This window comes from Haliotis cracherodii, unplaced genomic scaffold (genome assembly GCF_022045235.1).
Source record: "Haliotis cracherodii isolate W230 unplaced genomic scaffold, xgHalCrac1.p SCAF_7, whole genome shotgun sequence".
NCBI lineage: Eukaryota > Metazoa > Mollusca > Gastropoda > Lepetellida > Haliotidae > Haliotis > Haliotis cracherodii.
In genome coordinates this window covers 33,316,076-33,336,010 of record NW_027266330.1, presented here as the reverse complement: position 1 = coordinate 33,336,010, position 19,935 = coordinate 33,316,076, and the positions used below count along the sequence as shown (strand labels likewise).

General features: G+C 41.1%; 2 protein-coding genes across 2 annotated transcripts; both read left to right on the top strand.

Annotated features, from left to right (window-relative positions):
- The first annotated feature begins 6,133 nt into the window (after positions 1-6,133).
- LOC139449125 (cell death abnormality protein 1-like) lies at positions 6,134-9,649 on the top strand. The gene is made up of 5 exons (XM_071230609.1): positions 6,134-6,153; positions 6,244-6,302; positions 6,883-7,863; positions 9,102-9,210; positions 9,529-9,649. The coding sequence occupies exons 1-5, from the start codon at positions 6,134-6,136 to the stop codon at positions 9,647-9,649; spliced, it is 1,290 nt and encodes a 429-aa protein (XP_071086710.1).
- Positions 9,650-16,236: 6,587 nt separating this feature from the next.
- On the top strand, positions 16,237-19,405 carry LOC139449138 (cell death abnormality protein 1-like). The gene is made up of 5 exons (XM_071230621.1): positions 16,237-16,256; positions 16,347-16,405; positions 16,986-17,966; positions 18,847-18,955; positions 19,285-19,405. Exons 1-5 carry the CDS (start codon positions 16,237-16,239, stop codon positions 19,403-19,405), a joined length of 1,290 nt encoding a protein of 429 aa, XP_071086722.1.
- The last annotated feature ends 530 nt before the right edge of the window (positions 19,406-19,935 follow it).

Below are 19,935 nucleotides of genomic sequence, written 5' to 3'. Positions count from 1 at the left end.
TCTCTCACCAATCCAGCACATGTGGGAAGTGATGGATCGGCGCCTTCGAGGTCAACCACGCTTTCCACAGACACTCCAGGAACTTCGAAACATGCTCCAGCAGATATGGACAGATACCCCACAGGACTTTGTGCGACGCCTGGTCCATTCCATGAGACCATGTGTTGCTTGCATCGCAACCAGAGGTGGACACACACGCTATTGATTTGTAAATTGACATTTTGGCATGTTCATGTCTTTTATGAATTTACGCATTTTCTGAAGTCAGTCTGGCAAATTAAACCATTTGAACACTTGCAGGAGCCTTTTATCTGTTGCAAATCGAAATTGTTACAGATTTGGTAAAAAAAACGTAACTTTGCATTAAATCTTATTCAATGTCACAATAGGGATGTTGTTCATTACAGATTAATAATTATTGCACTTATATAGCCACATGTATGAACGTGTGTGTGTGTGTGTGTGTGTGTGTGTGTGTGTGTGTGTGTGCGTGCGTGCGTGCGTGCGTGCGTGTGTGTGAGTGTTTGAGTGTGTGTGTCTATTTGCGTGTGTATGCTTGTACTAGTCCGGACTAATGCCGATTTTATAGTGCTTGCCCACTGAGAGTCCATGCCACAGTTTAACATGAATACCCTACACGACCAGTCCCTTACAAAATGCTGAGCACCAGGCAGGGTAACAACAAGTACAATCTTTTATCGTCACTGATAATAAGTAGATAATATAGAGATAATGCACATATAATACCGCTGCTGGCCTGAGGCAACTAGCATACATACTTATAAGACCTAATAAAAAATGGACAGTAATAGTAAACCGTTGTTGGAAGCTTCATTTCATTAACAGCTGTTGAAAAAGAAATATTCTGACAACAAATCCTTATTATTGCCCAATAACAAACAAAGTGCGTTTTTTGAAGGACCCTAAGAAGCTTGTTCTGCTAAGACATAGTGTTACATTTTTGGCCGGTATGAAATTCTTCATGGTGATATTGAAAAGTTCTTTCGTAAATGCATTGACAGTGCTCAAGAACTCATATACTTTGCCCAATCAATGATATATTTGGCAGCATTAAGAGAGGTCACGTTTCAACTGGTCATGCTGATCGTGACAAAATGGTGAGAGCATTAATTATGCTAATATCTTTCGTGAGGTAGTAGGGCTGTACTGCTTTGCACTGAATGTCTGAAGAAGCCTAAACGCATCACAGCAAAGGGCGTAGTTGTTAAATACAGTCCAATGTCCAGGGACTTTGGATCTGGAGGCCAGGTGGACCTTGTCGACATGCAGTCAATGGCTTATAGCTCGTACAAGTGGATACAGGTATATCAGGACCATCTTACTAAGTATTGTGTGTCGCGTCCAGTGACATCTAAACGCGCTGCAGAAGTTGGCTTTTGAGTTGGTGGTAATTATGTATTGCTTGGCCCACCTCAGTTTAGCAGAGTGATAATGGTGGGGAATTTACTGCATTTGTTATCTCTGAGTTCATGCTTCTATGGCCTGATGGTACATTGAAAACCAAAACACCCACAAAGCCAAGGTTCAGTTGAACGTTTAAACTGTGACGTACAGGACATGCTCATTGCGTGGTTAGGGGACAATGATTCAACAGACTGGTCTATGGGACTCCGTATTGAACAATTCCAAAAATGCAGCAGCCACCATTCTGTTATCTAGCAGTCACCATACAAATCCTGGTTTGGTACTGAAGCCGAAGTTTGACTTCGTACCTATTCCATACCAACGGAACCTCTCGAGAGAACGGTGTCTGAAGACGTTCTTATCGCAGCATACACTCCCACAAATCAGACAAGTGAAATCGCCACATAGTTGCAACAGACATCTGAAGAGACTGAAGATGACCCAGAGGTTCAGCTAAGGACCATTGAACTAAACATCCAGGTCCAGCAACATAGGGCAGCAGATGGTCAACTTGCACAGGCGGAATGCATGCTCAGGCGCAGTCGTTTTCTGCACGTTCCTGGCAACCCTGGTGATAATGTAACAGTTGCGATCCCGCTTGTCTGTCGTTGTAAAGGCGACCCTCGTAATATCATGGGCGTCATTGTAGACAGAGACAACATTGACCTGTATCAGGTAGCAGCAGAACCCAGTTCAACCTGTACAGCATTTAGGACACGTGTAAAGACAAAGACCTGGGCCTCCGACAGGGAGTGCAAAATGAGTCCAAGTGCGGCGGTCAGAGATTTACCAAAATGTTGTTGTGTAGTAAGCGGCAAACAGTGTTAGACATTGGATGCAAAATTTTACAAAGCAGGTTTAAGATGCAACAGCAGGTGCTACTCCAGACTTACATGTGACAAAAATAGCTGTCCACAATTTTGACTGATGATGTATACTCACACGCAAAAGAAACGCAAGTGGTTTTGAGCAAATAGGTATCAAACACGGAACCATAAATTGATACGAGTTTTAGCATGTAGTGAAGCCTGATGGTGTTATCGATAAGTTTGGTTGCATTTTGGAAGCCCCGAGTAAGAACGCAACATAAAAAACGAATCGCCAAAACGCACCATTTCAATGAATATGTGGGTATCATGCACCCATTTCTCGCGAAAAATCGAAAATGCACGAACTGTCACGAACTGTAGTGGGTATAAAACTGGGGACGATTCTTAGACCTACCACTCCTTGGTCAACAATGCCACGCCTTACTCAGAGAATTCAGAGAAACCAGGCTATCGGATGTTTGGAAGCTGGAGAGTCTGTCCAAGATGTTGCCCCGCATTTCAACGTTCACATAACCACAATTTACCGTCTCCTGCAACGATACAATGCTACACAGACCACAGATGACCTTCCTCGGAGCGGAGAGGTCACCACACCTCGACTAGATCGGCAGATTACCCGTCAACACCAAGCTGCTCGTCAGACCATAGGAACACATAATCGACACATTAGCCGGGACACTGTGATCCGACGTCTCCGTTTCAACAACCTCAGATGTCGCCGACCAGCACGCCGTCCTGTTTTCCTACCACGGCATCGACAAGCACGACTTCAGTAGGCACAGGGTCATCACAATTGGCGTCATCGTGAGTGGAGGCTTGTCATCTTCACTGATGAAAGTCGCTTTTGTGTCTCCCATGCAGGCGGAAGAGTCAGAATTTGGAGGAGTCGAGGTGATCGTTTCGCTGACAGAAACGTTTGGAAAGGGATCCATAGGGTGGACCTAGCGTCATGATATGGGCAGTGATTGGACTTAATGCGAGACTTGGACCCATGTGCTTTCTGAATGTTGGTCAAGGACGGGGACACGGGGTATATCGACCAAGTGATCAAACTCCACGTCCAAGATCAACAACACATTTTCCAGTAGGACAACGCTCGTTCCCATGTTGCCAGAGCTACCATGGCCTTTCTGCAACAACACAACATCCGTGGCCAGCCCTCAGCCCTGATCTGAACCCCATCGAACACTTGTGGGATGAGGTTCAAGGGCGTCTGCACAATGTGCGCCCAGTCCCTACAACTGCCGATGAACTACGCACAGCTTCTCTGGATGTGTGCAGGAAGACCCCTAGGGCCTTCACAAATCGTCTGATCTACTCAATGTACAGGAGATGTGTGGCAGTGATCAATGCTAATGGTGGTCACACCAGGTATTGACTGACATTTTGGGTATTGACCCGAAACTGTGTAAGACCTTAACATTTGAAAAAAATAATTATGTCATCTACCTTTTAATCCATTAAACTGTCTTTAGTCCATTTTTTTTCAATCTTGCCATATTAGCATGTCTTGTCTTTACAGTTGAAAATAAGTAACATGTATCTTGCATAATCGACTCGCGTTTCTTTTGCATGTGAGTATATTTGTTCACCTGTAACAACTGCGAAAACCTATGTGCAAACAATATCACTAAGTCATATGTTTGTTCACAATATATTCTGGATGTTCTGTAGCTGAACTGCTCGTTATGTCAATAAAAATAAGTAACATATAAAGGGACTCTAGTATTCTTTCATGTTTGAAGAACCAATCAATTCACTGTTGAATTTCTTATATAAGTTACTGTGATCAAAATAGATCCAAATTAGTATGAGGAGATTGCATTAAGTAGTATACTGACTGAAACATTGACTGTGACATGTACATACAAGTACTTACAGATTTATTTACATATATACAGGTATTGTTGAAACAGCTTTATTTACATGTGTACTAGTATTGTTTCTGCCAACATCTCAACTGAACATACCCTGAACAAACATACAAATATATAATAATGAAATAGGGAGAGTGATATCAAACTGGGATACATTGTAATATCATACACTAATAGACTAACCATTATTATCATATGTAATCAGGGACTACGATACTATCCCCGGAAAACACTACAAGTAAAGGAAACAGGGCTGTCACAGCCAATCAGTTTTTTAAGGCTTATCATAACAACATGTGACCTGTCAAACTGGTCATTGTTATTGAGAGTACGATCACATGCATACTTTTAAGGTTGTTGATGAACCCATCGCTGTAGCGAGAATATGAATCCTGTGTTCAACTGGGAGGTCCTTGTGCTCTGGGAGTCGTTTTGATCAGAAACCTCAACGAAAGCGAAAGAGATTTTACAAGATTAGCGGGATGAGCTTTCCGGTGTTTGCTTTGGTGCCGTGGGGGCACACCTCGTTTTTGAAGTTGGACCTTGGAGCAACCTGATTCATAGTTTTAGAACTGTCAAAGTGATGATGAAATTAACTAATGTACATTGAACGAGCGTCTAAACGAAACGGTGGAGGTTCGTTGCAGACTGGACAATAAACAACTTGGTACTAGCGAACAAGCGGACAATCCTAACGTATGCGTTGTGAAATTGTCCAGAAAGTATTGCTCACTGTGTCCATTGTAATCTAAAAGAAGCCATTTATTTGTGATTGATGAATTTACCATCCAGATAGTTTCTGTGGTTTTGTGGTCAACCTTTGGGATGACATAAGCTTGTGACTACCACACAGAGAATATGTAAAACAGTTGGCTTGATTGATGCCAAATGTACTAAATCACATTTATCACTAAACCATTGACGACGCAAAGTTAAATAAATATCAGCTCGAACGGGTAATAACATCATTTGCTGACGGAATTATTGTTGGTCATTCTCTGGACATGGGATCGTTGGTAGCAGTGCGCAACTATTCACTCTCATCTGATTGATCTTCTCCCAATACACCCTTCTAACTTTCAAGCAACACCTGAGAAGCGTCAACAAAATATGCCTGTATCTCAGATGCTGTCGAATGATTCACATAGTTTACTAAATTTTGTCCAAGTGCCCTGTGATTATTGTAGTAGTGTTTGATCTAGCGCAGGATTTGCGAACGAAAGAGTATACAGACTCTCCAATGTGTGTTCAAGTAAGTCGTATATCGGTATTACAAAATATTAGGTTTTGGTATCATCAGATTTATCGCCACAACAACTACAACCTCGATCTTTGTGATGTTAATGAGTGTGGCCATCCTTGGATCAGTTGGCCACAAGCGTCTTCCCACCACGTGTCACCTTCATAACCCTACTGATATCATCACTGCCACCAGTATGTAAGTATCATTGTTACCTGTAACCACAGGGATATGAGTGGATGTTGTACAGTGTACTGCCAGGTTGCACAATGAGGGAAGAGTCTGTACACCATATTTGTGCCAGTGATGTTTTTTTTCCAACTTTAAACTTATTTCTTTCACAATTTAGGTGAGTAAAAATACATTACTATACGCGTCCACGTCAGATATAATGTTTCTGGTATAACTCGTGTATTTGTTTAAAAACCAAACATTTTGAAATATAATCGTAACAGAAACGGTGTTCAAACGGGGAATCATTTGGTAATGTTTTACATGAAAAAACAAAACAAACCAGTCTGATAACGTAGCTAATAGAAAGATAAAATCATTAAGTACATTTTTGCAACATGACTAAAAGATAACTCTTCTCATAAGAGAGCACATGTTTTATTAATATGCAGGTTCATTTCACACTTCCCCCTTATAGGGAAGTTGAAAGTTAACTGCCAATATGAAGTCTGATTCCGCGATTACAACTCGCACAAGTAAACATCCTGAGGCCATATCAATTGCTATAGCTTGATACACCAACATTGAAAATGTTCCTTTCTAATTTACAGTAAGTAGATTTAACATATACTTCTTTCGAGTAATACAGTAATATGTTTGTTGTGCTGATAGGTGGGAATATATTATTTTCCATTTTCAGACTTATCATGACTTCTGTGGTGATCCTATGCTTTGCACCCGTTCTACTTTTCATACAAGGTAGGTTTGCAGATATTCATTGTCTCGACCAGGATTATGCTTCGAAAGATAAACGTTCTTGGTTTTGTGACTATAGGAGCCTAATTTATCATATACTTTGCATATTTGTTTCGACCCGTGAAGATCCGTGGTAGAATCGGTCTTCAGCAACCCACGCATACCGTAAAAGGCGAGTATGCTTGTCTTATGAGGCGACAAACGGGATGGGGTGGTCAGGCTCACTGACTTGGTTGATACATGACATCGTATCCCATTTGCATGGATCGATGCTCATGATGTTAATCACTGAATTGTCTAGTCCCGATTCGATTGTTTACAGACCGTCGTCATATAGCTGGAATATTGCTAAGCGCGGCGTTTAACAACAAACAAGCAAGCAAAGCATATTAATTTCAACCTGGACTTATTTTCAATCATTAACATGAAGGTTTCAAAAGTCCACAACAATCATGGATCCAATATCCTACTTTCAATATTACTATGACTACTACGCAGTCATCTGAAGCATCACAATTTGCTCTCATAGCTTTGCCTGTTTGGTTACCTCTGTCCGATCTAAATGTTTGTTATTTCTTTTCAGCAAAACCCTGCGATTATAGCCGGAACTGCGTAAGCTGTGACGATAAAGGTTACTGCACATCAGATTGTGACCCTGGGTATTTCGGCAAGAGATGCATATCTAAGTGCAGCAGTGGCTGCAGAAATAGATCGTGTGAACTACTCACAGACGGTGGAACCGAGGTATGCACCCATGGCTGTATTTCAGGATTCCAAGGTACAAGGTGCAACATACCATGTGATGAGAACTGGAGACAGTGTACAGAATGCAAAGGAGGGTGTGTCGGTAAGTACTGCCAGCTGGGTTCATCCTGTGTTTCTGGATGCGTGGACTCCTACTATGGCCTTGACTGCAAGAACTGTTCTGGACAATGTAAATTGTGCAATAGAAGCACTGGAATATGTGACCAGTGTCATTCGCCATACACTGGTCCCAACTGTGAGATGTCATGTGAGAATTGTAAAGGAACATGCAAGACCGGATGCAAAGAAGGCTGTAATCGCGGATTTTATGGTCACTGGTGTGAAAAGGTGTGCAGTGAAAACTGCCGCGCTGGTCCTGACGCATGTGACAGAAATGCTTCAAAGAAGTGTAGTCCCGAATGTGACCACATGACAGGATTCTGTATTCATGGCTGTAATGGCGGGTGGTTTGGAGCCAACTGCTCAACTCAATGTAACCCAATGTGTGTAAATATGTCCTGCACTGATTCAGGGACGTGTGTAGCTGGCTGTGCACCAGGATATGCTGGTTCAGACTGTTCATGCTTGGAAAACTGCATCGAGCATATTTGTTTCTCTGAGGACGGAACCTGTGCGAAAGGGTGTGCTAATGGTTATTACGGTGCATTTTGTAACACAACCTGTGAGATTTGCATTGATGGGATTTGTGACCAGGAGTCTGGAACCTGCACCAAAGGATGCAACATTACTGATCAAAGATGCAAGTCTACCTGTTCAAGTGACTGTCCTATAGATACCTGCGTCAAGGAAATTACATGTGGTAAGGCCTATTTATTTGGAATTTATGGTTACTGGTGTGACAAGGTGTGCAGTAAAAACTGTAGCGCTGGCCCTCACGCAACTTCTGTCCCAGCATTTGCCAGAAATCCCCCCCACCCCCCACCCCCAAACAATTACATCCTCGAATGTGACAACTATTCAGGAGATCGTATCCATGGTTGTAATGTCGGATGGTATTTTTCTAATTGCTCATCTCGATGTAACTCGAAGTGTGTAAATATGTCCTGCACTGATTTAGGGGCGTGTGTAGATGATTGTATACCAGGTTATGCTGGGTCGGACTGTTCAAGCTTTGGAAACTGCATTGATCATGAATGTCACTCTGAGAACTACCTGTGGGATATGCATTGACGGTAATAAAGATCATGATATGTTATACATTCATGTCAATAGTTTAGAAAAACTAAACCCAAACTTCTTTAACAAGATGTTGACTAAACACTGACCATCTGAAACCTGACAATTACGGGCTATCCCCGTGAAGGAATTAAAACAGATGCATCAATGGAATAGAATAATACATCAACAAATTTATAAGATAACTCATTTGTGTGTGAATGTGATGTTCCGTTGATGTAATTGATGACCAATATCCTTCTTCATAGAAAGCGATCGCTCGTAACGCCGAAGACCCGGGTTCGATTCCCGACATGGGTACAATATGTGAAGCCCGTTTCTGGTGTCCCCCGCCTTGATATTGCTGGAATATTGCTAAAAGCGGCGTAAAACCATACTCACTCACTCACTCGCTCACTCGTAGAAAGGTTATCAGCTGTCTCGAGATGAATGATGATTAGACTTTGTTCAATGTCACACTGGTAGGGTTCTGATTTATAACAATAAGTTTAGAGATAAGGTTAGAATGGGTCACAGGTGTTGATTTTATGGGTTTTCATTAAACCTTCTCTAATGTTCCAAAATGACTCAATCTAATTTACCCTGAGATGTAGGAACGGAGAATACAAATATATGATAAACATTTGGTCATCCACTTTACTTGATCACAGATAATTTATTTACGCATACTATTTGAACATCTGTCCATTTGTAGGTACTTTGTGTCATAAGTTCAAGGTTTTAGGTATTGCACCTATTGATATATAGGCCCTGCATGTAAACTATTTTACTGTGCCACTATCCTGGTGTTTATTAGCGACATATACGTATACGTTCACATTAACAATATAATTAAACTTGATAACATTATTGTTTCCACAGAGCCTACCTCTCAGAGCCTTCCACTGATCATTATCGGAACATCATCAGCGTGTGGCCTGGTTGGCATCATGGTAGCTGTATGCATTGGATGCTACGGACGCACCAAAAGGTTTATATTCAAGTGTTTTATGTAAACAATGAGCAAGGCAAATTAAGAATGCTTTCTGTTATATTTAACATATATGCTCTCATCTGAGCACTGTGACGTATCCTATTTTATATATATGCTAAGGACCGACAATTTGATATTCTGTTTATTATTTCTGTCAACAGTCTGAAGCATAATAATGTTTTTCAAGCCTTTCCAGGGACAATTTCCTTTTTTCGATAAAATCCCCACACTCCACACCCCACACCTCCCTGAACACGGAGATAATATCCCTATGTCCTATTACCAATGACGACACACACATGATTTTTCTTACAGGCAAGAAACAGATAAGAAAGAAGAGGAATATCCAGCGGGACAACCGGAAGCACACCAGTACGAGCTAATGGATATTGATCCTGATAAGAACGAAACAGGCCCTGTGATAGTTTTCCTTTAGTGTAGGATCACGTCCCATAATCTCCCACCACACAACACAACAAACCACAGAACAGCACAGCACATGATATAATATAATCAAACAATACCACTTAGTTACTTTTAGAATATATTTTATAACTTGCTTGAATCTATGATAACACATAACTTTAAATATAGTTCAGAATTCTTATTATTCTTAATTTCTACGGTATAATCAGCATGCTTAGCCGTCTTATGAAGTAATGAATAATGCATAATATGCTATACTTTCATATTGATAGTTTGTAAAACCTAAACCCAAGCTGTCTGTCTTTGTGCCAAATGTTGACTAAACACTTGCCAGTTAAAACATTCCCCATGAAGCAATCAAAACAGTTACATCGATGGAAAACTTTATCTAATCCTCACGAATCTACAGAGCTTAAAGTATATTATTTAGGAGATAAACCTACTGTGTTTTGAAATTTGATTGAGTCCCGCTGTAGAGTAGATACAAGCTAGATGACAACCCAGATCTATGATGTCGTTGAACATTAACTTGTAGATTTACCAGGAATGAGCCTGATGGTGCAACATGATTGCCAATGGAACTGGAGAATGACAGAACATCTCCATTTTTAGGCTGCGGATGAGCCGGCTATTTTGACAGGAGGGATCTGATTTGACCTATAGATTTCAAGATTTCACAGTATTCGACGCCAGTGTGTGAAACAAATGTGACAGTTGTTGCCAAAAAACAGTGGTTTGTGTATGATTTGCTTAATTATGTGTCTTCAGAAATGAAGTTTGTCAAGTTTGATAAGTTGTTATGATCAATTGCCCGTGCTGTGACTCCAGTGATGTTGGGACATTGTTTTCGTGGCCTTTCAAAGGGAGGAGTGTATTCTGGTGGACTTTCATATCCCCTCCTGCCATACCCTAACGTTGGTGGTTGACGGACATGGCAATGATTGTCGATTACAAAACGGTTTGTAAACAACATGTTGTCATGAATAAAGTTTTTTACAACACTTTTTATAATGTGATATTGTACTTTCATTTTCAATGAGGAAATTGCCTGTTCTGGGTCTATTCATCGAACATGTCCCTAACAATTTCATAAACATTATCATTTGTATGCAAAAGATATGCTTTCGTTATGCCTTATAATCTCACCATGGAAGCAGTGTTACTGCCTAGAACATCACATCATCGATAAAAACATCCGATATCAAACTACCGTATTTCCTCTATCAGACGCTAAGCCGTCTATTAATTTCGGCGTGTATCTGAGACCTGTCTTGCATTGGCGACACAGCGTGCAATAGAGGTAATGTGCTTAATGCTTTAAGTTCCTATAGGTGATCGTGAAAAGGCTTATTATATTTAAAAGGGGCTTCCGTAGCAAAGAAATATCAGAATCAAGCATTCTTCAATGTCATGGTAGAATTAATGTCAGTGAGTTGTTTGGTTAGAATGAATATTTTAATGAACAGTGTATTTGATAACCACCATTTAATAGTACATGATAAATTTAGAAGTTTTCCTTTAGTGGAGGATGAGGTCAAACAATATCTTTCGAACGTGAAACACTCATGAATTAAATCACCAGCAGGTGACCCAAGGTGACTGGCTTAGTCATCGGGGTCAAGAGAAAATTACAAGTGAGTGAGTGAGTTTGGTTTAAAACCGTGATCATATGATTCTGGCGTAGCCAAGGGACGCAACTCTGGACAGGGACACCTGTGCCACCGAGTGAGTGAGTAAGTTTGGTTGATTGACGCTTTGAACAATATTCCAGTTATACGGCGTGTCAGCTTAATATTGGAGGAAAGCCTAAAATTATGCAGGTCTTAGACGTTTCCCAATTTGGTGAAATCCACAAGCATGGGTATGGTGCTTCCAAGAAACATACTCATGGTGTGGTGCACGTCACTGCTTGGTGCAAAGTAATAGTCATTGATATCAAGATAAATTGGAGGTTATAATGTAATGCAATGCAATGCAATGCGTTGTGTTGCGGTGAGGTGAGGTGAGGTGAGGTGAAGTGAGGTGAGGTGAAGTGAGGTGATGGAAGACAACGCAATTGAAGGTAGACACAATTTTATGGATAAGAACTTTTTTAAAACTGTAAAAAGCGACGTTTCGGTATAGATCCTTATATCGTTGTTGACTTGACCTGATAAGTACAAAAAGAATGTATATCAATATAATATCCTAAGCATGATACCCCTTGAATCATAAAATACAAGAAAACGTTGATTAGACTGTGTAAAGGCTGCCACGATAAAGTGATTTGTCATGTACTGAATAAAAGTTGAGTGAACTAATTAATATACCGAGTCAAATTAAAAACTTCACATTTTTAAAAGTAATCCCATATATGATGTACAACTGACAAATGTATCAGAGAAGGTAATTTTTAATCATTAATGTCCAAAGAAGGATTTTAATTAACGGTGGTAACCATAATTTGTTCCAAGCACCTACGGTATTCGTTAATAACATCAACAGTTTAAATCATAAGTCCCAAGCACGAGAATCTGATGGCACACAAGTTCAGTAGCGTGTATGGCCACCATGTGCGTTGACAACTGCCACACAACGCCTCCGCATGGACCGTGTGATGCTTGTGAACACATGATTGGGAAGACGACGCCATTGTTGCTGCAAAATGGTGCCAAGATCTTGCACATTCTGTGGTTGGTTCTGGAGAGTGCGCAGACTTCTGCCAAGAGCTTCCCAGACGTGTTCGATGGGATTGAGGTCGCGAGACTTTGACGGCCAGTTCATGACGTTGACTCCCGCATTCGGAAGGAAATTCCTAGTCAAAATTGTTGTGTGAGGTCTGGCATTGTCGTGTTGGAAGATCAAACCGGGTCCATGTGCTGCCATAAAAGGCAGAAGTTCTGGTGCTAGTACCTGGTCGCGGTAAGCAGCAGCGGCTGAAGTTGTCACGGATGACAAGAAGCCTGGAACGTGCATTGCCACAGAAAGCAACCCACACCATGACACTTCCGCCTCGAAATCTGTCAACTTCCTGTACACAACACTGGGCGTAACGTTCATGACGGCGCCTCCACACCCTCGCCCTACCATCAGCAAATCGAAGATTAAATCGGGATTCATTACTGAAGACGACTTGATTCCAATTCCTCTTGAGTCCATCGTAAGTGTCGCTGTGCCCACAATTGACGTTGACGTCTGTGTAATTGAGTCAGAATCGGCCCGCAGTATGGCCGTCATGCTTGAAGGTGAGCAGTTCTCAGACGGTTTCGAACAGTTTGCGCACTCAGTCTACCCCTAAACAGTTCATTTCTGGTTGATGTAGCCGTCAAAAAATCGCTTACAGAGGTGACGTAAGACAATCTGACGATCCTCTGCATGTGACGTCGCAGGTGGTCGACCTGGCCGAGGGCGATCAGCGGTGGTAACCGTTTGCTGTAGACGCGTCTGTAAATCATAAACAGTCCGTCGACTACAACCCATCGTCCTTGCGACTTCAGCTACGGACGTTCCCGTCTGCAACATGCCGATGGCACGTTCACGTTGCACATTTAAAAGGCGTGGCATGACAAATGGCCGTAAAGACTTTTGTTTTCTTGTGTTTTTCTTTTTTTTGTTAATGACTGCTAACAAGTATGGCTGAAAACACGTGCGGTATTATGGCCACGTGACCAGTTGCACGTGAAAAATCCCTTTTGCCACTATAGTGCTGTGCACATGATTTTGATCGATTCACCTGAACAAAAACGGGTGTTATCTGAAGACAATACGTGGCCATTTCTGTTTAAATACACAATAAGGGCCCACAATGATAACTGGTCAAAATGTTAAAATTTTAGGATTGTGAAGTTTTTAATTTAGTTCAGTATAGTAACACCTTCAGTCAGCGAAGCAGTGATGGCTGTGCAACCGTTTGGGATTGTCAATAATCATGCGCGCCGATCAGCGGGCACGTGATGCAGATATATGACAAATGATCCTGTTTTCATACTACATAAATGTTATTTGTCCAAAATGTACGAAGTGGGACGTTTGCGTCTGTTGTCTGATGGCGGAAATGAGGTCGAACTATTTTTCTGGTCAACAGGATTTCGAAGCAACAGGTTTCGATTGCATTAAATAGCCTAAAAGGCAATTCAGTATGCTCTTTTTCCATTTCTTTCTTAATTTGCAGGAACCTGTCACTTCCATTTTCAAATTTGAAGGTTTCAAGTGACACTTTACAGTGATTACTCACGTTTCTGTGAACTAGATCATTGAAATAACTCACTGTATACTTGGAGGGCTAAAGTATTGCAGACTGGAGAGAAAACTATTTGGTAGTTACGATCCTAACAGATGCATTGTGAAATAGTTTGAAAAGTATTGCTCACAATATCCATTCTCTTTGGACACGTGAAGATCAGGGGTAAAATAGGTCTTCAGCAACCGATGTTTTCTTAATCTAAAATAGAATCAAATGAAAAAAGACCAAACACATGTACACACGTGCACATCAGTCTAATGTAATTGTTCCTCCGTGTGCATTGCCTGCTCCCTTCACTACATCGTATGCGTGTCGTATTAGGCGACTAACGGGATCGGGTGGTCACAATTGCGTGGATCGATGCTGATGATGTCAATCGCTGTATTGTCTGGTCCAGAGCCCCGCCAAATAGCTTGAATATTGCTGAGTGCGGCGTTAATCAACAAACAAACAAACAAAACCGAATCCTTTGTGACTGATGAACAGATCATCTAGATAGGATCTGTGGTTTTGTGAACAACCTTTGGGCTAACATAAGGTTGTGACTACGGTACAGAGAATGTGTAAAAAAGTTGGCTTGACGGGAATACGCATTAACCACTGTCTTCACCAGGCATGGGTAGATGAACAGATATTATGTGCAATGACTGGCCACGGATCAAGGGCTGTGCATAACTACAAATTACAAAATCTCAGAAGAAAGACCAGGTCGACCGAGAAGGTCAGTGATGTTCGCAGTGACTGAACGACTGAACTTTGTGATCAATGTCAATCTGCAGTCAACGAAAATGTTTTGAAGATCCGGGGTAGAAAAGGTCTTCAGCAACCGATGCTTCCGATAAAAGGCGACTGTGTTTGTCGTAAGAGGCGACTAACGGGATCAGGTGGTCAGGTCGCTGACTTGGGTAATGCATGTCATAGTATCCCAATTGCGTGGATCAATGCTCATGTTTCGAATCACTGGATTGTCTTGTCCAGACTCGATTATTTACAGACCGCTGTCATATAGCCGAATATTACTGAGTGCGTCGTTAAACAACAAACCAAACCAAACCATACCAAAAGACGTTAAAAGATGGTACTTGTTGTTACCCTGTCTGGCGCTCGGCATTAAGGGGCTAAAACAAGGACTGGTCGGCTCGGAGTCAGTATACTGTGTCTGAGTGGGGTATTCAAGTTAAACTGCGGTATGGTATCTCAGTGGGCTATCACTATAAATCGGCATTAGTCCGGACTAGTACAAGCAGGCACACAAACACACACACGTACATGTACGTCGCTATATAAGTGCACTAATCTTGGACGTGACGTTAAACCCCAATTCACCTCACCACCTTACAATAGTTGAAATGAAATATAAATTCAAATTGACTAACAAAGGAAACATTTAGCTGAGGTAAGCATATTCGGCGTCACGACAGTCATATCTTGTTTGCAAACACCAGATAGTTCATTGTGCGTTCAACTCCATGCATTGTTGCAGGCTGCTATTGAACTGTGGGGTCCTGTTTTGGGCAGCGATAGCATATACAGAGTTTCGCGAACGGGCTATCCTTGTCAGGAGCTTGAAATGGACCTTTTCAGAAACGTCGTTCTGACCACTGACAACAGGAGCAATGTGCAATCTTAGCGTTCCTTTATTGGTGACTGAGTGAAGTTGGTTAAGCCCCGCTTTGAAAAGAATTACGATTATTTTACACCGTACCAGCTTCATGTAAGAGGAAAGCTTGAGGCGTTGAAGGTATAAGACGTTTTCACTATCGAATCCCATGAGCACAGGTGAGACAAATCAAGTCTACATAGCTAATTGCGTCTTCTAAGACAACATTCCATCTTGTATTCCTGCCAATGTCATTTTTGTCTTTAACCACAGGGATATGAGGGGATGTTGTACAGTTTATTGCCAGGTTGCACAATGAGGGAAGAGCCTGTACACCATATTTGTGCCAGTGATATCTTTTTCCAACTTTAAACTTTTTCTTTCACAATTTATGTGAGTAAAAATACATTACTGTACGCGTCCACGTCAGATATACAAAAACAAACAACATTTTGAAATATACTCGCAATAGAAACGGTGTTCTAACGGGAATCATTTGGTAATGTTTTACATGAAAAAACAACAAAAACAGTCTGATCACGTAGCTAATAGAAAGATAAATCATTAAGTACATTTTTGCAACATGACTAAGAGATAACTCGTCTCATAAGAGAGCACATGTTTTATTAATGAACAGATTCATTTCACACTTCCCCCTTATAGGGAAGTTGAAGGTTAACTGTCAATATGAAGTCTGATTCCGCGATTACAACTCGCACGAGTTAACACCCGGAGGCCATATCAATTGCTATAGCTTGATACACCAACATTGAAAATGTTCCTTTCTCATTACCAGTAAGTAGATTAAACATATACTTATTTCGAGTAATACAGTAATGTGTTTGTTGTGCTGATAGGTGGGTATATATTATTTTCCATTTTCAGACATATCATGACTTCTGTGGTGATCCTATGTTTTGCATCCGTTCTACTTTTCATACAAGGTAAGTTTGCAGATATTCATTGTTTCGTCTAGGAATCTGCTTCGAAAGATAAACGTTCTAGGTTTTGTGACTATAGGAGTCTAATTTATCATATTCTTCACATATTTATTTCGATCCGTGAAGATCCGGGGTAGAATTGGTCTTCAGCAACCCATGCATGCCGTAAAAAGCGACTATGCATGTCTTATGAGGCGACCAACGGGATTGGGTGGTCAGGCTCGCTGACCTGGTTGATACATGTCATCGTATCCCAATAGCGTGGATCGATTCTCATGATTTCAATCACTGAATTGTCTAGTCCCGACTCGATTGTTTACAGACCGCCGCCATATAGCTTGACTACTGCTGAGTGCGGCGTTTAACAACTAACAAGCAAGCAAAGCATATTTATTTCAACCTGGACATATTTTCAATCATTAACATGAAGGTTTCAAAAGTCAATAACACTCATGGATCCAATATCCTACTTTCAAAAGTACTATGACTACTACCCAGTCGTCTGAAGCATCAAAATTTGCTCTCATAGCTTTGCCTATTTGGTTACCTCTGTCCGATCTAAATGCTTATTCTTTCTTTTCAGCAAAACCCTGCAAGTTTAGCCATAGCTGCTTAAGGTGTGATGACATAGGTAACTGCATATCAAAGTGTCAACTTGGGTATTTCGGCAAGAGATGCATATCTAAGTGCAGCAGTGGCTGCAGGAATATGTCATGTAACCTATCCAGTGACAGTGGCACCGATACATGCACCCATGGCTGTATTTCAGGATTTTACGGTGCAAGGTGCAACATACCATGTGAACAGAAGGTGAGACTGTGTACAGAATGCAAAGGAGGTTGTGTCGATAAGTACTGCCAGCTGGGTTCATCCTGTGTTTCTGGATGCGTGGACTCCTACTATGGCCTTGACTGCAAGAACTGTTCTGAACAATGTAAATCGTGTAATAGAAGCACTGGAATATGTGACCAGTGTCATTCGCCATACACTGGTCCCAACTGTGAGATATCATGTGAGAATTGTAAAGGAACATGCAAGATCGGATGCAAAGAAGGCTGTAATCGCGGATTTTATGGTTACAGGTGTGAAAAGGTGTGCAGTGAAAACTGCCGCGCTGGTCCTGGCACATGTGACAGAAATGCTTCAAAGAAGTGTAGTCCCGAATGTAACAACATGACAGGAATCTGTATTCATGGCTGTAATAGCGGGTGGTATGGAGCTAACTGCTCAACTCAGTGTAACCCGAGGTGTGTAAATATGTCCTGCACTGATACAGGGGCGTGTGTAGCTGGCTGTGCACCAGGATATGCTGGTTCAGACTGTTCATGCTTTGAAAACTGCATCGAGCATATTTGTTTCTCAGAGGACGGAACCTGTGCGAAAGGGTGTGACAATGGTTATTATGGTGCATTTTGTAACACCAGCTGTGAGGTTTGCATTGATGGGATTTGTGACCGGGAGTCTGGAACCTGCACCAAAGGATGCAACATTACTGATCAAAGATGCATGTCTACCTGTTCAAGTGACTGTCCTATAGATACCTGCGTCATGGAAATTACATGTGGTAAGACCTATTTATTTGGATATTATGGCTACTTGTGTGAAAAGGTGTGCAGTAAAAACTGTCACACAACTTCTGTCCCAGCATGTGCCAGAAATCCCCCTGCCCAACAATTGCATCCTCGAATGTAACAACTATTCAGGAGATCGTAATTCATGTCAATAGTTTAGAAAAACTAAACCCAAACTTCTTTAATATGATGTTGACAAAACACTGACCATCTGAAACTTGAAAATTACGGGCTATCCCCGGGAAGGAATTAAAACAGATGCATCAATGAAATACATCAACAAATTTATAAGATAACTCATTTGTGTGTGAATATGATATTCCGTTGATGTAATTGATGACTAATATCCTTCTTCGTAGAAAGCGATCGCTCGTCACACCGAAGACCCGGGTTCGATTCCCAACATGGGTACAATGTGTGAAGCCCGTTTCTGGTGTCCCCCGCCTTGATATTGCTGTAACATTATTAAAAGAGGCGTAAAACCATACTCACTCACTCACTCGCTCACTCGTAGAAAGGTTATCAGCTGTCTCCAGATGAATGATGATTAGACTTTGTTCAATGTCACACTGGTATGGTTTGGATTTATAACCCTGAGATGTTGGAACGGAGAATACAAATATATGATAAACATTTGGGTCATCCACTTTACTTGATCACAGATAATTTATTTACACATCCTATTTGAACATCTGTCCATTTGTAGGTACTTTGTCTCATAAGTTCAAGGTTTAAGGTATTACACCTATTGATGTAGAGGCCCTGCATGTAAACTATTTTACTGTGCCACTATTCTGGTGTTTATTAGCGACATATACGTGTATGTACACATTAACAATATAATTAAACTTGATAACATTATTGTTTCCACAGAGCCTACCCGTGAGAGCCTTCCACTGATCATAATCGGAACATCATCAGCGTGTTGCCTGGTTGGCATCATGGTAGCTGTATGCATTGGATGCTACGGACGCACAAAAAGGTTTATATTCAAGTGCTTTATGTAGACAATGAACAAGGCAAATTAAGAATGCTTTCTGTTATATTTAACATATATGCTCTCATCTGAGGACTGTGACGTATCCTATTTTACATATATACTTAGGACCGATAATTTGATATTCTGTTTATTATTTCTTTCAACAGTCTGAAGGATAATAAAAAATTTCAAGCCTTTTCGGGGACAATTTCCTTCTTTCGATAAACTCCCCACACTCCACACTTCACACCCCACACCTCCCTGAATACGGAGATAATATTCCTATGTCCTGTTACCAATGACGATAAACAAACACATGATTTCTCTTACAGGCAAAAAAAAGACGACAAAGAAGAGGAATTTCCAGTGGGACAGCCGGAAGCACACCAGTACGAGCTTATGGATATTGATCCTGATAAGAACGAAACAGGCCCTGTGATAGTTTTCCTTTAGTGTAGGATCACGCCCCATAATCTCCCACCACACAACACAGCACAACACAACACAACACAACACAACACTTAGTTATTTTTAGAATATATTTTATAACTTGCTTGAATCTATGATAACTCATAACTTTAAATATAGTTCAGAATTCTTATTATTCTTAATTTCTACGGTATAATCAGCATGCTTAGCCGTCTTATTCAGTAATGCCTAAAACATTATATGTCATACTCTCATATCAATAGTTTGCAAAACCTAACCCAAGCTGTCTGTCTTTGTGACAAATGTTGACTAAACACTTGTCAGTTAAAACATTCCCCATGAAGAAATCAAAACAGTTACATCGATGGAAAACATTATCTAATCCTCACGAATCTACAGAGCATAAAGTATAGGAGATAAACCTACTGTGTTTTGAAATTTGATGGAGTCCCGCTGTAGAGTAGATACAAGTTACAAAAAGCAAGATGACAACCCCGATCTATGATGTGGTTGAAGACTTACTTGTCGATTTACCAGGAATGAGCCTGATGGTG

What these genes read in the sequence shown, in the direction of transcription:
- LOC139449138 (XM_071230621.1), top strand. Translation starts at nt 16,237, where the DNA reads ATGTTCCTTTCTCATTACCA. An exon ending in CGTTCTACTTTTCATACAAG is followed by an intron (nt 16,406 to 16,985) that starts GTAAGTTTGCAG and finishes CTTTCTTTTCAG; the next exon opens with CAAAACCCTGCAAGTTTAGC. An exon ending in TGCTACGGACGCACAAAAAG is followed by an intron (nt 18,956 to 19,284) that starts GTTTATATTCAA and finishes TTTCTCTTACAG; the next exon opens with GCAAAAAAAAGACGACAAAG.
- LOC139449125 (XM_071230609.1), top strand. Translation starts at nt 6,134, where the DNA reads ATGTTCCTTTCTAATTTACA. An exon ending in ATGTTCCTTTCTAATTTACA is followed by an intron (nt 6,154 to 6,243) that starts GTAAGTAGATTT and finishes TTCCATTTTCAG; the next exon opens with ACTTATCATGACTTCTGTGG. An exon ending in CGTTCTACTTTTCATACAAG is followed by an intron (nt 6,303 to 6,882) that starts GTAGGTTTGCAG and finishes ATTTCTTTTCAG; the next exon opens with CAAAACCCTGCGATTATAGC.